The sequence below is a fragment of the Phoca vitulina genome, unplaced genomic scaffold, assembly GCF_004348235.1.
Source record: "Phoca vitulina isolate PV1807 unplaced genomic scaffold, GSC_HSeal_1.0 scaffold22, whole genome shotgun sequence".
NCBI classification, from domain to species: Eukaryota; Metazoa; Chordata; class Mammalia; order Carnivora; family Phocidae; genus Phoca; species Phoca vitulina.
The window spans coordinates 14672714-14691738 of NW_022589725.1; the positions used below are offsets into that span (position 1 = coordinate 14672714).

General features: G+C 51.7%; 1 protein-coding gene across 3 annotated transcripts in view; it reads right to left on the reverse strand.

Annotated features, from left to right (window-relative positions):
- Positions 1–860: 860 nt before the first annotated feature.
- The window catches only part of COMMD7 (COMM domain containing 7), a 49895-nt gene continuing 31730 nt past the window's right edge, over positions 861–19025 (reverse strand). Inside the window, exon 8 of one of the 3 annotated variants that reach the window (XM_032419328.1) lies at positions 861–3024. In XM_032419328.1, coding sequence (XP_032275219.1) covers positions 3007–3024 — 18 coding nt within the window. In that variant the 3' untranslated portion in view covers positions 861–3006. Of the gene's footprint in view, positions 3025–12548; positions 14421–17620; positions 18519–19025 lie in introns of those variants that run through there. The other 2 variants (XM_032419327.1, XM_032419326.1) reach the window with 2 other exon arrangements.

The following is a 19025-nucleotide window of genomic DNA, read 5'->3' on the forward strand; positions in this document are numbered from 1 at the left end:
TAACCTAAGTGCCCATTAGTAGGGGAACCAGTCAGTTATGTTCAACCCTGGGATGGAACCACGGAATCATTAAAAAAAGATTAAAAATGAGAGTCACATTTACTAACATGGACAAGGCCTATGATACACTGCCAAGTTAAAAAAAAAAAGTTAAAAAAATAAATCTATAAATTAAAAGGGACTTAAAAGACATATTTTTTTAGACAAAATTATAGTATCTAGGGATTCACACTGGGTGATAACTAGCAAGAAAATGAAGACCTTAAAAGTCACCGCAACAGTGGGGCGCCTGGCTGGCTCAGTTGGTGGACTATGATTCTTGATCTCTGGGTCCTGAGTTCAAGCCCCATGTTGGGCATAGAGCTTACTTTAAAAAAAGAAAAAAAGGGGGGGCACCTGGCTGGCTCAGTCAGTAGAGCATGTGACTCTTGATCTCAGGGTCATGAGCTCAAGCCCCATGTTGGGAGTAGAGATTATTTTAAAAACAAAAAAGTCAGGAACACGGTAACTTTTTGTGGGGAGTCTAGGGGAGGGGGCACACCGCAGCCTAGGGTGGCTGGCAGAGTTCTTCACTGGGCAGTGGATCCAAATGAACAATTATTTTATATGGTCTTTCTGTGTCATATTTTGTTAACAAAAAAGTTAAAAATCAAGTTTACTCATTTCAATTTTTAAAGCAAGTATCATAAGATTCCATTCTTGTGAAAACAATTGATCTCTATATGTGTATATGCACAAAAACCCCTGGAAGTTTGGGATTTGGGGTGTTCTTAATTTATATATTTATGAATTTTTGCTTTTTTTTCTGCAGTGAACAAGAAATGCTTTTACAGCCAGAAAAAAACAAGCTATGTGTCTGTTTTGGGGCATCCCCTTGGAGCTCTGACATTGTTTGGGCAGGATGGTGGACCCTGAGGCACGGGGAGATGGCACAGGGCCACGTTCAGGACAAGTCCAAGATTCATCGTCTGCTCAGCCCCCCAGGCTTTAGCCAAATCTCCAAGGCCCAGCCTCCACGGCAGCTTCCGAGACTCAGCGGTTGCACCCCGTGCTCCAGACACTGGGAATGTGGTTCTGGCCTGGCAAACCTGATGCAGGTCACTGTGCTCCCATCCACACAAGCCTCCCAGGGCAGGCCAGAGGGAGAAGCCCTGGGCAAGGGGCAGGGTCTCACCCTGGCTGGTTTTGCTACTAGCAGCACAAAACCCCATGATAATGAGCTAATGAGCCCCACTTGCTAGGTGGGTTACGTGGTTGGTTTATGGAACCATCCCGATGACCTGAAGCCATGGGTGTGATCATCTTCAGAGTACAGATGGGCACACTGAGGTCCAGGGAGCCTAGGTGACTGCGTCCGGGTGCTGGGAAGCCCAGGTGCCTGGGGCACGCACAGCAGCTGAAGCTGGACTTCGCATGCACCGCCTCAGGGGCTTCTCCCAGGAATCCAGGAGGGTGGCTGCCCTCATTTTGCGGATAAGGACGCTGAGGCTGAGACAGGGAAGTCACCTGTCCATGTCCCACAGCGACTATGTGGCAGGGACAGGAGTGGAGCCAGAGACACTCAGCAGTTCCACCAGGTGGCCCCTCCCAGCTGCGAGAGGCCATGGGCATGTTCCCCCCTCCGTGGACTGGCTCCTGGTAAAGTTACTAGTTACTGCACTACAACCTTGGGAGTGTGCAGCTCTCCAGAGAGCAGCTCTCCAGAGCAGCGGGCCTGCCTCCCAGCAGAGCCCCCCCAGCTAGAGCGTGTGCCTTCCCGGCAGGGAAAAGGACCCTGAGTGACAGAGCCAAGGGCAAAATGCCAGGGACAACTGCCGGGGCCTCAGGGGATCTGTAACCTTCCGTGGCCTCCTCAGGTAGCCCCAGCCCAAGATTATCCCAGGCCCCTCCAATAGTCAGGTAGTCAGCCAGCTCATGGCAGAAAGTTCATCATGGACAGAGGGCCGGGCCACTGGCAATGTGAGTGGCTGCTTCTTCGGGTCCCCACCACCTGCCAGGCACCAGCTAGGCTATGCAATCTGGCACCAAGCCTCACAAAGCCCTTTCAATACATCATATCTGCCTCACTTTACAGAAGAGGCAATGGGGTTCAGAGAGGTAGAGTGACTTGTCCAAAGTCACACAGCCAGGATGTCTCAGAGGTTCCTGGTGGCCAAATTCAACCAAGGAAGGACAGAGGAAGGGATCATCCAGTACCCTTCAGAGGGAGGGAAAGGACCCACTATGGAGGGGAGGTGGGCAGAAGGGAGGGCCCACCTCCTGAGCCCTGACTCTCTGGACATAACTTATTCATCAATCCACTTGTTCTCTGCTTATGCATTCATGGACCCTCTCCACATGCCAGTGTCTTTGCTGGGCACTGAGGACTCAGGTAAACCAGGCCCATCTGTGCTCTCACAGAGCTCATGGCCTAGCAGAACAGAAAGGGAAACTGAGGCAAGAAGAGGCCACCACTTGCCTGGGTGTACTAATATTTACTGAGGGCCTACTGTGGGCCACGCCCAGTGCTGGGAACTGAGGGCAGCACATAAATGAGAAGCACAAGGCTCCTCCCCTCCTGAAGCATAAATTCTGGTCGTATCCAGCCCCAAACCTCCAGAAACCCTGCCTGCATGATCCTTGAGCCCTGAACACAACGGGAAATTTCTCTAGGGGTTCTCCAGAGTCCTCCTTGGGCCTGGTTCTGGGCTGCTGAGCAGGGATCCAGAAAGGGCAGGGAAACGCAACTAGTGCCTTCCCTAGGAACAAAATCAAAGCCCTGGGCAGGCCAGAGCTGTTCAGAGGGGTCTGCAGTCATCCACTCTGGACAACTGGAAGGCCAACAAGGGTCACCCATTCAGGGTGTAGCCACAAACTCCCGGGGCTGGGGACACAATGACTCTCACCGAGTGGAGGCCACTTGGCCAAGGCCACCCAGGCCTACCACACCTTTGTTCCTCTGCTCCCCCTGACAGCAATCCTGGCTCAGAGGCAGCGTTATGGCATTCGGTCCCAGCAGCTCCAGCATCAGGTCCATTTCATAGCCTAGGAAAGGGGAGAAACGGGGCAGTGGAAGGATCACCCAAGATCACACCAGCTCATGGCACAGGCAAAATGTGAACCAGGGACTGTCAGTCTTCTTCACCAGCTCACACGCCAGGCTGCCACCCACAAGAATGGGCACATTTACAGCCATGCTGGTAATGCTGGATGGCTCTCCAATGGGGGCACTGCATGAGCTGCGGGCACAGAGGGAAGCTCCTTTCCTAAGCCCCCTGCTTGGTTTTTGTTTTTGTGTTTCCAAATGCCAGACTTTTGCTGTCACCTGAGCTGTTCAAATGAGGGGCCCCTCACAGTGTGAATGACAGAGAGGATCCCCCAGAACTGCTCCATCTCAGCAGCCAAAAACCTGGATTTATATTTTTAAGTGGAATTTTAAATATTCGGGGGTTTTTCTGAGAGAGAGAGAGAGAAAGCACGAGAGAGCTGAGAGAGCGTGCAAGCGCAGGCAGGGAGGGGCAGAAGGAGAGAGAGAATCTTAAGCAGGTTCCACGCCCAGCGTGGAGCCCGATGCAGGGCTTGATCTCACGACCCTGAGATCATGACCTGAGCAGAAACCAAGAGTCGGACACTCAACCAACTGTGCCACCCAGGCGCCGCTAAGTGCAATTTTAAAAACTGCCAAATCCCCTTGGTAAAAAAAGAGAGTCAAACTAGGAGAATGAAAAAAAAAAATAGGAGAATGGCTAAATAAATTATTAAGACAATATTATAAAGCCATTAAATAACTTTAAAGAAAATTTTAACATGGTGAGAAAATAGTCACCATATAATGTAAGGTGGGGGGAGGGGAAGCCAGCTCTAGAGTATTATGACAATTAAAATATATACTTATATGCATATGTATGATCCATACAGAAGAACAGGACTGGAGAGAAATACGACAAAATAGCAATGACAGTAATCTCTGGGCAGTGAGATGACAGATGACTTTCATTTTCTCCTTTGCACCTTTTTGTAGTTTCCAAATTTTACAATGAGTATGAATCGCTTTTCTAATTAGACATAAAACAGAAAGGCAGAGGACGGGTTGCCCTTGTCCAGGCTCATCCCCTCTACCTCCACCCACCCTCCACACAGAGCTGGGTGGCCTCTGGGCTCTGTCCTCACTGACCAGTCCAGCACCGGCCACAGCTGAGGGACCCTGGCCAGGCCACTGGCGCTGAGGACAGCCAGCACAGAGGTCGTGGGATTCACCGGCCATCTCTGCCTGTGGAGGAACCAGCAAAGGGACACTGCCCTGCCTGGGCCCTTCAGAAGGGTCAATGGCAAGCTGTAAATTTCCTGGCCAGGGACACTGGGATTTGGTGCTCTCCGGGGCTGAGAATCAAAACATTCATTATCTGCTGTATGAGGGAAGTCATCTTCTTTGTTCCTTGCATTTCTTGCAGAGCTGCTGAGTGCAGCAGGAAGGCTGGAGGAGAGCTGACCTTTGTCATCCTCCCACCATGGGCTCAGGCAGGCTCTCGGCTTCCCCGCATGGGACTGGAGCGCCTGGCCCTTCTGACCTCCAGGCTCGGGGTTTCTTCTAACCTGAGGGGTGAAACCCAGGGGTGCTGGCCTGCGTTCATTCACCCTCCTGGGTTACTGTGCTCCGGGAACCACTCAGCTCCGCCTTCTGCCCTGTCTCCTCCTGCACCACCCCATTCTCACCCACAGGGGCTGGACTGAGGCAGAGTTTCCAGAGAAGGGCCTCCCTGCTCTCTGGAGCTGTGGATTTGGGCAGGTTCCAAGAATGGTGCCCTCACTTCCTTCCAGCTGAGATCCTAGCCGCCCCCTCCCTGCCCTGGAAGCTTCCGCCCTCCTCCTGGGCTATTTTAGCAATCAGGTCACCCGTTGGCTCACTCTGAGCTTTCGGTCACTTAAAACCCACAGGCCCTTTTCACAGAAATGGTGCTATCTCTTCCTCTTCCAGATGCTGCCAGAGTCAGGATCCTCAGGGGGAAAACAGCATGAGGTGATGGCCTGGTGGTCCTCCTGCAGCAGGGGGCCCTGCTCAGGAGCTGAGGCCATGAGTTATTTCCATTCCCACTGCGGCCAGTGTCTGGCATGAAGAGGGAGCTGGTCACAAGGATGTTCAGGTGGCTGAATACCCATGTGGCCCCATGCTGTACCTCACTGGCGCTGGACACAGAGCCCGCCCTCTGGTCCTCACAGGCTCTAGGCAGGGAGCCAATCCCCACTTAGCGGGGAATTGAGTGACCTCCGAAGGTCATCGTGTGGTAAGCAGCCAGGATGCAAGGGACCCTGGGGTGCCCCAGCAAAGCCCAAACCCACCTCGGCTACACTGACACTTCCCAAGGGCCTGGCACACATGGCCACTGACCCAGGTGCCAAATGAGGTTTGTTTTTTTTTTAAGATTTTTTTTTTATTTATTCATTTGAGACAGAGAGATACAGAGAGAGAGAGCATGAGCAGGAGGAGAGGCAGAGGGAGAGGGAGAAGCAGACTCCCCCCCACCCACGGCTGAGCCAGGAGCCTGACGTGGGGCTCGATCCCAGAACCCAGAGATCATGACCTGAGCCGAAGGCAGACACTCCACCATCTGAGCCACCCAGGCTCCATGCCAAATGAGTTCTTGTGATGAAGCCTGGGGAGGCTTCACACCCCTGGTCCTACTGACACAGCAGGTTCCCAAAACCCCACGAAAAACCCAAAGCCCAAAGCCCCTCTCTTATAGCCCATGTGTGTTCTGCTCAGAGCCGCTGAGGACGCTGATCACCTGCTCCAGCTAAACCCTGGCTCGCAGCGTGTGGAGGCCTCTGGCTGAAGACCCCTCCCACAGCTCCAGGCTGAGGAACGTGGGCCTGTTCCCATCCTTCCCTCCCCAAGGCATCTGACTGACCGCAGGCTCTTCCTGGCCAGCCCGCGCGTCAGGTGCTGGACCAAGAACCCTGGGGGACCCGGGGAAGAAAGACAGCAAACATGAGAAAGATTGCAGCTATGGGGGGCATTGAGAGCAGCGGGGAGTCACAGGCCCTGCCTGCCTGAGGCTGGGAAGAGCCTGGTGCGGTCCAGGAACAGACAGAGGCCGGAGTGGGGCTGCGGCAGCACAAGCAGCAGGAATAAAACACAAGCCACGCAGGGAACTGGCAATTTTCGAGTAGTCACAGTAAAAAAGTAAAAAGAAGTGAGATTAATTTTAATAATGTATTTTATTTAACCCAATATATAAAAAAATTATCATTTCAACATATAATCAATATAAAATTATTAATGAGGTATTTTACACCCTCTTTTGGACTATAGCTTCGAGAGCCAATGTGTATTTTATTTTTTAAATTTATTTATATTTTTTTAAAAAGATTTTATTTATTTATTTGACAGAGAGAGACACAGCGAGAGAGGGAACACAAGCAGGGGGAGTGGGAGAGGGAGAAGTGGGCTTCCCGCCTATCAGGGAGCCTGATGCGGGGCTCGATCCCAGGACCCTGGGATCATGACCTGAGCCGAAGGCAGATGCTTAATGACGGAGCCACCCAGGCGCCCCTTATTTTATTTTTTTAAAGATTTTATTTATTTATTATTAGAGAGACAGAGAGAGAGCACAAGCAGGAGGAGGGGCAGAGGGCGAGGGAGAAGCAGGCTCCCCCTGAGCGCAGAGCCGGATGCAACACGAGGCTTGATGTGGGGCTCGATCCCAGGACCCTGAGATCATGACGTGAGCTGAAGGAGGGCGCTTAACTGACTGAGCCACCCAGGCGCCCTTGCCAGTGTGTATTTTATATGGACAAGCAACATCTCAATTTGGACCGGCCACATTTCAAGTGCTCAGCAGCCCCATATGGCCAGGGCCACTGGTGGGGACAGCACAGCTGGGCTACAGGGTGTTGAGTGGAGGGGAAGTGTGAGATGAAGTCAGAGAGGTGGGCAGGGGTCACGTTGGGTTTTATTCTGAGAGGTCTGAGAAGCCACGGGAGGGCGTGAAGCAGGGGTGCGATGTGATCCATTGTTGTCTTTAGAGCCTGATCTGGCCACGTGGAATGCTTCAGAGCGGATGAGATTGGCTGCCCAGAAAGATGCGCAAGGTCAGGGCCAAAGGTGGCCTGTGCCTTGGTGAGGGCAGCCACAGGGAGCTTCAGGGAGCACAGAAGAGGCCACGGAGAGGCTCGAGACAGGGAGACAGGCCTTGCCATCTGCCTTTTTTTCTCCCTCTCTGCCAAAATTCTTCCCGAGTAACCCTGTCTCAGCAGTTGCCTCCCTTCCAGGAAGAGATATGCATGGTTGCTTCTTAACAAAGCCTAAAGAAACTCAACCAGAAACATTGTGCCCAGGGCCCAGAATTGAAACGGCTGCCACTTTCTGTATCTCATAGAATCACTCAAGGAAAAGATAAACCTTCTAGAGGCTCAGTATCATATAGTAATTAGGTGGTCTCTGGGGCTGACCGGCTTGGGTTCGAAACCCTGCTGCCCTCTAATTAGCTGTGTGACCTTGGTTTAGATACTTGACCCCTCTGGGCTTCTGTTTCCTCATCATTCACTGGCTGTGTGAATAATCTCTATCTCTGGGGGTGACCGGAAGGAGGTAATGGGTCTAAACCCTAAAAAAGTGCTTCGAGCAGTGCCCGACACATAGGAGGCGCTCATCACATGTTATCCTGTTATTGTTCTTGTTGTTACCATTGTTAACAGACAAGACAGCTAGGGCACAGGGACAGGAACGGACCTGCTCAGTGTCACACAGCCAACCTAAGGCAGAGCAGGAAGCAGAAGCTAAGTTTTCTAATCTCTGGCTCTTCAGGCTGCTCCACAGTTGAAATCGCCGGTGATCCCTTCCTTCAGACATTTACCATGTTCTCTTCACGTGGCAGATGCCAGCCATGCTGGCAGCTGGGGGCACTGAGATGGTACAGCCTCATCTCTACAAAATTGAGCCTTTCCCAGGAAGGAAGAAGCTCTCTCTCAACCACTCTGCCCAAACACGGGCAGAGCCACACGCCGATTACAGCTTAGTCAAAACAGTGCTGGCCTGAGAACTGGGGGAGCCTGGGCCGAGCCCACCCCTGCCTGCCTTGCTCTGTGATGTGGGCAAAGGGCTTCATCTCTCTGATCTCAGCACCCCTGGCTGTGCACAGAAGTGAACAAATGTTAGCTGAGCACCTACTCTGTGAAGTCCCAACTTCAAGGTGGGGAAAAGGAACCAACTGCCAGTCAGACTGGGATGTGGCCTCCAAGGACATGGGCCCTACAGCCCAGATTTTCTGGAACTTTCTTGACTGACCCATTCATCTCATAAGAGCTATATGCATACGGGATCCTACATCCTAGCTTTTAAACTATAATTGGACATTATAACAAAGTTAATGAGAGTCTGGTTTACAAGATTTCACAGACCAATAACATTTCTAAAGAAACACTGGGGAACCTGCAAAGGACTGAACATTTGTTATTCTGCCAAGGAAGGCCCTTAAAACCAATAAGAAATGGCGCTGGGAAAACCAGATATCCACATGCAAAAGAATGAAACTGGGCCCTTATGTTACCACACACAAAAATCAACTCAACATGGGGCACCTGAGTGGTTCAGTCGGCTGAGTGTCAGACTCTTGATTTTGGCTCAGGTCATGATCTCAGGGTCGTGAGATCGAGCCTTGCATCAGGCTCCGCACTGAGCATGGAGCCTGTTTAAGATTCTCTCCCCCTCTCCCTCTGCCCCTCCCTCTGCCTGCTCTCTCTCTAAAATAAAAATTAAAAAAATCAACTCAACATGGATTGAAGACTTAAATGTAGCACCTGAAACTATAAACTCCTAGAAGAACACGTAAGAGAAAAGCTTCGTAACACTGGTGTTGGCAATGATTTCCTGGATATGACACCAAAAGTACAGACAACAAAAGCAAAAATAGACAAGTGGGACTAAATCAAACTAAAAAGTTTCTGTCAGACAAAAGAAACAATCAACTGGGGGAGGGCACCTGACTGGTTCAGTGGGTAGAGCATGCGACTCTTGATCTCAGGGTCATAAGTTCAAACCCCATGTTGGGTATAAAGCTTACTTTAAAAAAATTTTTTTAAAAAGAAAGAAACAATCAACAAAATAAAAAGACGACCTACAGAATGAGAGAAAATATTTGGAAACCATACTCAATGGCAAAACAAACAAACAAAAAACCTGATTAAAAAATGGGCAAAGGGAGGGGCTCCTGGGTGCCTCAGTTGGTTAAGCATCTGCCTTCGGCTCAGGTCATGATCCCAGTGTCCTGGGATCGAGCCCCAGTTCAGGCTCCCTGCTCAGTGGAGAGCCTGCTTCTCTCTCTCTCTCCCTCTGCCACTTCCCCTGCTTGTGCTCTCTTGCTCTCTCTCAAATAAATAAATAAAATCTAAAAAAAAAAAAAAATGGGCAAAGGGGTGCCTGAGTGACTCAGTCAGTTAAGCTTCGGACTCTTGATTTTGGCTCAGGTCACAAACTTAGGGTCATGAGATAAATCCCCACGTCAGGCTCTAGGCTCGGCACAGAGTCTGTTTGTCCCTCCCTCTGCTCCTCCCCCTACTTGCGCTCTCTCTCTCAAATAAATAAATAAAATCTTTTTTAAAAATGGGCAAAGGACCTGAATAGATATTTCTCCAAAGAAGGCATACAAATGGCACATGAAAAGATTCAACATCTCTAATCATCAGGAAAATGGATATCAAACCACATGAGATATCACCTCACACGTGTTAGATGGCTATTTATCAAAAAGACAAGAGACAAGCATTGGAGGACATGGAGAAAAAAGGAGCCTTGTGCACTGTTGGTGGGAATGTAAAATGGTGCAGCTGCTAGCAAAAACAGTTTGGGCGTTCTTCAAAAAAATTAAAAATAGGGGTGCCTGGGTGTCTCAGTGCGCGTAAACGTCTGACTCTTGATTTCAGCTCAGGTCATGATCTCAGGGTTGTGAGATTGAGCCCCATGTCAGGCTCCAAGCTGATTCTCTCTCTCTCTCCCTCTGCCCCTTTCCCCCAATCTCCCTCTATTTAAAAAAAAAAAAAAAATTAAAACTAGAACTAGCATATGATCCAGCAATCCCATTTTTGGTATTTATTCAAAAGAACTGTAATCAGTATCTCAAAGAGGTATCTTCCCTCCCGTGTTCATTGCAGCATTATTCACAACAGCGAAGAGATGGAAACAACCTACATGTCCACTGATGCATGAATGGATAATGAAAATGTGGTCTATCCATACAGTGGAATATAATTCGGCCATAAAAAAGAAGGAAATCCTATCACATGCTACAAAGTGGATGAATCTTGAGGACATTATGCTAAGTGAAATAAGCCAGTCACAGAAGGACACATACTGCACCATCCCACTTATAGGAGGTATCTAAAGTGGTCAAACTCAGGGACACCTAGGTGGTTCAGTTGGTTGAGCGTCTGCCTTCTGCTCAGGTCATGATACCAGGGTCCTGGGATGGAGCCCCACATCGGGCTCCTTGCTCAGTGGGGAGCCTGCTTCTCCTTCTCCCTCTGCCTGCCACTCCCCCTGCTTGTGTTCTCTCTCTCACAAACAAGTAAAATCTTAAAAAAAAAAAAAAGAATAAAGTGGTCAAACTCAAACTCACAGAAACAGAAAGTAGAGTGGTGGTTCTCAGGGACTGAGGGCAAGAGGGATGGGAGCTGCAGGTCAGTGGGTACAGAGTTTCAGTCACATGAGATGAGTATTAGGGATCTGCTGTACAACATCGTGCATTTAGTTAGCAATTCTGTACCACAGAATTAAAAATGTGCCAAGAGGGCAGAGCTCATGCTATATGCTTTTTACCACAATAAAAAAAAACAAGTAAACAACAAAGTACCTCCTGGAAAGGACATTAAAACACAAAAGAATAGGAAGGTCATCATCTCAGAATAAAGAATAGTCCTTCAAATTAAATAGCTTTTAAATAACCATAATGTGTGTGTGTGTGTGTGTGTGTGTGTGTGTGTGTGTGTGTCTTGATCTCTTGCTCTCTTTCTCCTCATACCGCCCCATCAACAATTTCTCATCACACGAGGCCTTCTATTTGGAAATCCGGGGGAGGAAGCCAGGGAGTCTGACCACTACCCCTCCCTCCCTGTTTTCTCCCAAGCCCACAGCACTCTGCACACACAGTTGCAGAAAGCTGCTTCTTTTGTTCACGCAGGCCTGGCTCTGCTGTCTGCTCACTGGGCTGTAAGCTCCAGAGGGGAGGGCGCGTCCCATTCTCTGTACCCCTCATCTACCCAGAACCGGCACCGGGGAGGAGCCTGTAAATACTGCTGGTGGGAAATGGATTCTGACTGACATTGGGAGGTGAAAAGGCGTCAGGCCTGGGAGACCACGAGAGGACCTGAGGAGGGGAAGAGTGGAAGGCAGCAAGGACAAGGGAGCGGAAAGGGAGTGTCCATAAAAGAAGTCGGCTGCCCCAACACCCCTCTGTAGTGAGGGGTCCCACCTCACAGCCTGGGAGGAAGGTGGGGAGGGAAGTGGGTAAGGGAAGTGGGGAGGGGTGGGAAGAAGCCCTGGAAAGAGGCCCTCCTGACTGGACCCACAGCTAGGACAAAGGGCAGGAAGAGTGTGAAGTAGGAGGTGGGAGGCCTGCCAGCCCCTCCTGGGACAGTCCGTCTGCCCCTCCTGCTCCCCTCCACACCGGCCCGAGATGCCTCAGCCCCACCAGCCAACCACAGGGAGAGCAAAGGGCGGAAGTGGCCGGGCCTTCAGACCTAGCTGCCGGAGATGGGCTCAACGGCCATGTGCCCCCACACTGGGGGCGCCCTGGCCACAAGAGGTCCCAGAGGCCCAGGTGGGGCTCCAGGCGACATGGGAGGGCCAGGGAGACTCAGACAGCCACTTCAAAAACACACTGATCTTTCTGCTCACTCTTTCCCTCAGTCACCCACCCCAGCTTAAAACCCCCTCAGGGTCACCTTGTGCTCTTAAGATAAAGACAGAGGATGTGCTGGGCCAACTGCAGGCTCCCCTCCTCACCCTGCGCACATCTATGCCTCTTGCCCTAGCCATTTGGCTCCATTTACAATTATACATTTCTTTGTGAGATTTTTCAAATTTGCAGGGATGCATCTGATTTTGCTCACTGTGGCACCTCCAACAGGAAGCAAAGAGCCTGGTCACCTTAGTCACTAGGGCTGTTTGTTGGTGGAATGAATGAATCATCTGGGGAGGGAGGGCATGGGGGGGCAAAGGGTTTGCAGATCAGACAGGTTTGGGAAGCAAAGGCAGCTGAGACCCACTAGCTGTGTGACCTTGGGCAGGTCACTGCCTGGCCAGCCCTTGCCTGCTCAGCTGTAGATGGGTCTAACACGCCCACCTCTTGAGTGTCGAGCAGGAGCCATGCTGCCCAAAGAAGACTGGTTCCTTTACACTTTTTTTTTAAATCCAGCCTTTTCAGGGGCGGCTGGGTGGTTCAGTCATTGGGCGTCTGCCTTCGGCTTGGGTCGTGATCCCGGGGTCCTGGGATCGAGCCCCACATCGGGCTCCCTGCTCGGTGGGAAGCCTGCTTCTCCCTCTCCCACTCCCCCTGCTTGTGTTCCCTCTCTCGCTGTGTCTCTCTGTCAAATAAATAAATAAAATCTTAAAAAAAAAAAATCCAGCCTTTTCATTTTATGGACAGGACACTTCGGGGCAGTGATCTACCCAGTCTCATTTATGTTTAAATAAACCAAAAAGGGAGTGCAAACTGGTGCAGTGCCAACTTTTTTTGGAAAAAGGCTTAGATGTAACTTGCCTACATCTAAAATGCCCATGTCCACCAATCCTGCCCTTGTGCTTCTAGGAATTTATCCTACAGAAAAAATGTATGTGGGTTTATTTATTTGATACTCAGGAAAAAAGTACAGTATGTTGTTATAATAAGGGAGAAAGAGCAAGCCAGAAAACACGGAGTATTTTTAGAACCAACCACCAGGAGGCACCTCTGGGTCAGGGGCTCCGTCAGATTAGCCCACAGCGCCGGGACTTCAGTGACAAACACACATGATAACACCCAGACCTTCTCAAAAGTCAGGCCAGCCTCGCTTCATCTTAGCCTCGAAGCTTTTGTTACTGACATTATCTACATGTTTGGCATCCTCTTTGTCCTTCCTCACAATGCCCCTTACCACAAACAAACAAACAAACAAACAAAGAGAAAGCAATTCTCTCTTCTATCCTTATATTGTTCTGCTGGGATGATTTCTGTCCAGGTCTCAGTCTCTCAAAACTCCTCGGTTAGGGGACGCCTGGCTGGCTCAGTTTGTAGAGCACGTGACTCTTGATCTCAGGGTTGTGAGTTCAAGCCCCATGTTGGGCATAGAGCTTACTTAAAAACAAAACAAAACCAAAAACTCCTCGGTTAGAATTCACTTCATAAGAATTTGGAACTTGACTTGCACGAGGTCTTTCATGGATTTCGTGACAAACGGATGCTATACATCTGATTTCTAGGGACAGGTGGGGAAACCGGGGCCCTGCACAATGGCCGAGAGGAGAGAACCTGGGGGCCCATTGTTGCCTAAATAAAGCCTTGACCTCAGACTCCAGGTGCATCCTCAACCCTCAAACCTCTCCTACTGCCTCCCCTGCTCCCTGCATTTTCGCCTGTTTCCATGTCTGTAAATGCAGTCTTTCCTTCCAGTCCTGTGTGAACTTGTCTTCTATCCTTCTCCCTGATGGGGAGAGTGTCTGTGCATTTTCTGCCTGCCTCGGGTGGGGGGCCCTCCCGGTGGGCCACAGTTCCCATCACGCCACCCCTAACTGCACACATCACTGTGTCTCTACCCCAAGGAGTCCAGGCAAGGATTCCTCGCCTCCCTCAGAAGCACCGGGATAAAATCACCAGCCAACAGTTTCCTTCCCACCCCTGCACCCTCTGCTGCAGACCCGGCCCCCTGCAGAGCCCCGGTGCCCGGGATCAGAGATGAGCTAGCTGACAGTGGGGCCTGCTATTTGCGCTGGGAATCAGTCCCATCCCCACCAGTGACAGGAGTAGGGATGCCTCCTCACAGGACCCAATCTCCCACAAGATACTCCTTCTGAGTTTCTAGGGACCCCCTGGGTTTTCCTCCCACCCCTCCCTCTCCCCCACTGCGAAGGCTCCGTGTGCTTCCTGCAGGACCTTCCCCTCCAGTTTGGGCCAGACTGCTCCCACAGGAGGACATTCGCTATATTCGCTTTTTCGGCTGCATTGGGCATCAAGATTCTTGGGCTCTGGCGGCGCCCCCCTCTGGGCCCTGGCCCGCAGTCTTGAGGACCCCAAGTCTGCATGCCGTGTTCTTCCCTCCCCCCATTCAGCAGTGTTTCACTATGCTAGACTTCTAAGGAGGAAAAAGGAATAATAAAGAATCTTACTTGTTCCTGGCCTCTAGGCTGTTTATAATGACAGTTCATGAGGAACTGGGCTCAGAGCTGAAAACACTCCATTTTGGAGGGGTGAGACCTGGAGGGGAGGGAGGCAGAGAGGAAAGAGGTGGTGACAGCCTCTATTCTGGTCTCCTGCCTCCCTCTCTCCTCACCCCTCACAGAGGCGTGACGGGAAGGCCTTTTGACAAAAAAAATCCTTCCAGACTTTCCACCCTCCAGGAGCAGTATTTGGTGTACTGAACAAGGCCCCATGGGATCCAGCACACCTGCTCATTCATTCATTCATTCATCAAATATGTATCCAGCACCTAATCCTGGGCAGGGGAGAGAGAGACAGTGAAAGGTGCAACACATAAACGCATTGTTGCACCTGATGTCAAGTGGCACAAAGAGCCATGGGGAATGAGAAGATGCGGAGGCCTCCTGGGGGAGAGGACACTTGAGCTGAGGGCTGCCTAATGAGGAGGAGGCCACTGGACAGAAGAGCCCCAGAGGGAGTGGTGGAGAGGCCCGCAGGACCGGAAGCAAGAGGAGAAGCAGGGGCTGGATCATGCGGGACAGACAGCCTGACGGAGAGGGAAACCAAGGCACAGAGCCAGGTGAGTTGCACATGGACCTGAAGCTATTTAGATGCGCAACCCACCCAACCCTTTGTTCAAACAGTTCTGAATCACCTGATGTGGGTCATGTGTCCACCCGGGGTTTCCAATTTCAAGGATATTACTTATATGCTCTATCTACCGTATCAGTTGGTGCCTGAGGAAGAAAACCCCACCCAGGAACATGGATCCAGCAACCACATACCAAGCACCTCCTAGGTCTGGGGCCTTCTAGGACGCTGGGTGGTGGGGCGGAGCAGCTCCGGGCACCCCCGCAGGCCCGTTTATCAGCTCCCACAGAGGGACAGAAACCACCAGCTCAGGATGTGGCAGGTGCGAATGGAAGAGGAAGTGCATGATCTGCTGCCGGGCTCCTTCCCAAAGCAGTCTGGGCGGCACTCTGCTTCTCCTGGTGCCAGGGGTTTCTGAAATGAGCGCACATCAGGCCCACACTCCCAAGAGGAACTCAGGGAAGTGAGGGGAAGCAGAGAGTCGTACTCTGAGGCTCAGAAGCGGGGGGTGGGGGGGGGTGGGGGGGGAAGAGCCCTGCCTCCCTCCTCCCCCTGCAGAGACTTCCATCCAACAATAATGGGTGTCGGCTGTGGGGTACCAGGCGCTAGGATTACAGGAGCTCACGGTCTAGTTGGCAGACACATATATAAAGCAAGTACAGTGCAGCTGCTCAGATGGAGGTCCCATCAAGGTGCTGGGGGGTCGCCTCCATCCAGGGACAGTGTCCAGTGTAATGCGAGGGGTGTTACACCCACAAGCACAGCCACCTTCAGCAGTGATGGCTGTCGCGGACTGGCTCACTGTGGGTGCCAAGCACGCACACCTGGCTTCGCATACGCCTCCAACAGCCCCAGAGTAGGGATTCCTCCCATCTTATTATTATTATTTTTTAAAGTAAGCTCTATGCCCAAGGTGGGGCTTGAACTCATGACCCTGAGATCAAGAGTCACATGCTCCACTGACTGAGCCAGCCAGGCGCCCTGGAATAGCTTCCATTTTAGAGATGGGGAAATTGAGGCACGCAGAAGGGAGCAACTTGCCCATGGGGGCCCAGGCAGCAAGGGCAGGTCTGGAAGGAGGAAGCTGGCACGCTGGTTCCAGAGATGTTCCCCCGAAGTACAGCCCCACTGACAGGGGCTTCCAGGAGCCGCACATGTTTAAACTTGCCAGCTTGTTCCATTTTGTTTGCATCATTAGCCACCCTTGCTACTTCCGGCCCCTCTCAGCTAGCAAGGCGGAGCCTCTTTACAGGGGTGTGCCACCAAGACCAGGAGGAGGGGGCAGGCCTGACTCAGCCTGCAGACACGCCTGGGAGGAGAAGACCTTGACCCAGATGCTCCTCAGCAACTAGATTTTCTAAGCCCTCCAGAGGCTGCCCCCTCCCCTCCACCTCCATTGCCTGCAGCCGGCTGCAAATTGCTTCCAAATGTTGATAATTACAGCAGGCCCAATCTAATCAACACCTGAGAGGGAGGAACCGGGGGCTCCTCCTTCCAGTGTCCCAGAGCATTTGGCATCCTTAGCTCCCCTGAGCCTTTAGGACGGAGGCCAGATTTGGGTCATGGACCCCGTTCTCTGAGGCCTGAGCTCAGTGACTTGCCCAAGGTCATGCAGACCTTTCAGGCAAAGGAGGTGGTTAGAGCTCAGCTTCCACGTACCTAAGCAGTGCCTTTCCTTTCCTGAGCTGAACAAGCCTTGGAGGAAGAGCGGAAGACCCACAGAAAGGGACTCTGGTAGCTAGTGTCCAGCCCTCTGCAAAGCTCTGGGCCTTGACAGGGTGATTTCAAAAGGAAAACATTGGCACTAGCAGGGATCTCAACAGCACCTAGTTTAAACCCTTTCTGGTAGAGATGGGGTAACGGAGGCGCAGAAGAAGGGCATAGTTTGCCCAAGTTCACACAGCAAGTTAGATACAAACCCCAGACTCCCCCATTCCATCCTCTGTGGCACCCAGTAAGAGGGGCTCTTCCTCCAAATTCACCCTCTTCACAGGCTTTCCCTCCCAGAGGGAGTGAAGTGTAAGGAATGGCTTTAGGGCTAGGCAGACGGGTTTGAAGCCTCACTCCCCTACTCAATTACTGTGTGTCTTTGGGCAAATGAATTCCCCTCTCTGAGCCTGTTTCCTCATCTGTAAAATGGGGAAAGTAGTAACTGCTTCTTAATGTTGTAGTAGGAAGTTGATGAAATAAGGTGTCCACAGGATGGAATGTTCCACCTGGGCCCCTGGCAGTCCTTCCTGGTACCTAGTAGGTGGTCAGACATTCCACAGATTCCCTTCCCTATCTCCCTCACTTTCCCAAGCTCAGAGACACACAACTGCCCAGGCTCTGAGGCAGGCTTGGAAATCCTCCCATGCTGGCCACAAGCACAGGGCTTCTCTCTGGAATGGTTTCTCTGACCTCGGGGAGATGACAGAGCCTGTCTGAGAATTCTCTGGGGAGAAAGCTCCCAAGGGCCAGAGCATGGATGGTGAAGGCAGAATCCCTCCTCACTCTGTCTCCCTGGCTTCCTGAGAGCTCAGCCCCCTCTCCTTTCCCCCCAAGAACCTCCTGGCTGTAGAGGCCTGCTGGGCAGAGGGGCTCTTAGGGAGCAGCCGTCCTCTCCCCGTCCCCCCCCCTCAACGCCCCCCCCCCCAAGCCCCACCGCCTGCGGACACAAGGCTGCTGAGAGCTGCAAGGGAGTGAGGCGGGCACTGGAGCTGAAAGCTGCTGAAAGCTGCTGATAGCAGGCCTCTGAGGAGGAGCACGATGGGGAGGAGCGGGGGAAGGAAAAGAAAGGAGGAGGAGGAGGAGAGGGGCCTGGTGGGTCCCGCTGCTTCCCCCAGGGCCTGCAGTGGACAAGCTAAGAAAAGCTCCGGGGTAGAAAACCGCCAAAGATGCACAGTTGCCCTCCCCACCGAGCGGGAGGGCCCTTCCTTCCCTGGAGCCAGCTGCCCAAGCAGATTAGTACTGGGCTCCGGAAAAGCAGGCCCCACACACCAGCCTGCGGGAGGCTGCCAGCTGAGTCAGCCTCTCTACCTGTCAGGAAATCATTCATAAAAAATGACACCTTCCCAGCGCCCAGCTCCTGGCCTCACCCCAACCACTGTCCCCGAGCCAGCTACACAGCACAACGACATTGCCTCCAGCCTCCTCCCTCCTGCCTCTCTCCCACCCACTTTACACTTCCCTCCTGGGATAAAGACGAATGAGACCAACATGAAATAAGGCCAGCTCAGCCTTGGTAAATCAGTATTTACTGGTCGCTTGCCCTGGGGACAACAGCGGAGTCAAGAACAGCAACAACTTCACTCAATTATGAACAAACGTCAGCGCCATGGCTTCCAAAAGATTTTCACGGTCACGGCCATGCCAGTGGTGGACACTTCTTTATCTTCAGTTTATGTATGGATAGCTAGAGGCTCCCAGTGAGCCAATCCTCCCACAAGGGAAAACAGGTCCACAGTGGGGACTTGCTCCAGGTCACACGTGCGCTCAGACGTTAGGCCCATGTCCCTCAAAAGGAGATGATATTCCATGTTGTTCTTCTTTCTTCCCATCACTCAAACCCTGATGTACTCTTACCTGGGACATAAAACGCAGGTTGCTCTCCTGAAGAATTGAATTCCTTATCACAGCCCTGTGTGCCTGGGCCCTGCTAACCTCTGCCCTCATTACACTCCCTCTTGCTCTCCTTCTCCAGCCACCCTGGCCTCCTCATTTCTCAAACACATCAACCATGCCAGGGCCTTTGCATAGACCACCCTTCTGTCTACCATAGGTTACTTGCCAGGCTTCCTAACATCCTCCAGGACTAGATCCCTTGTCACCTCCTCAAAGAGACCTTCCCTGACCACCATAAGAAGCCCCCCCCCAACACACACATTATTCCCTATCCTCGAATGAAAATAGTTCCTAACCCATTTTACGATTATGTACTTCTTTACCTATCTACTGTTTGTTTCCACAAGTAGAGTAAGCCTGGAGGTTGGTTTTGCTCACCATGGTGTCCCCATGCCTGATGTAAAGCAGACCCTTGGTAAATATTTGTTGTGTGAATAACAGAAGCCCTCAGGCTGGCACTTGAGTCCC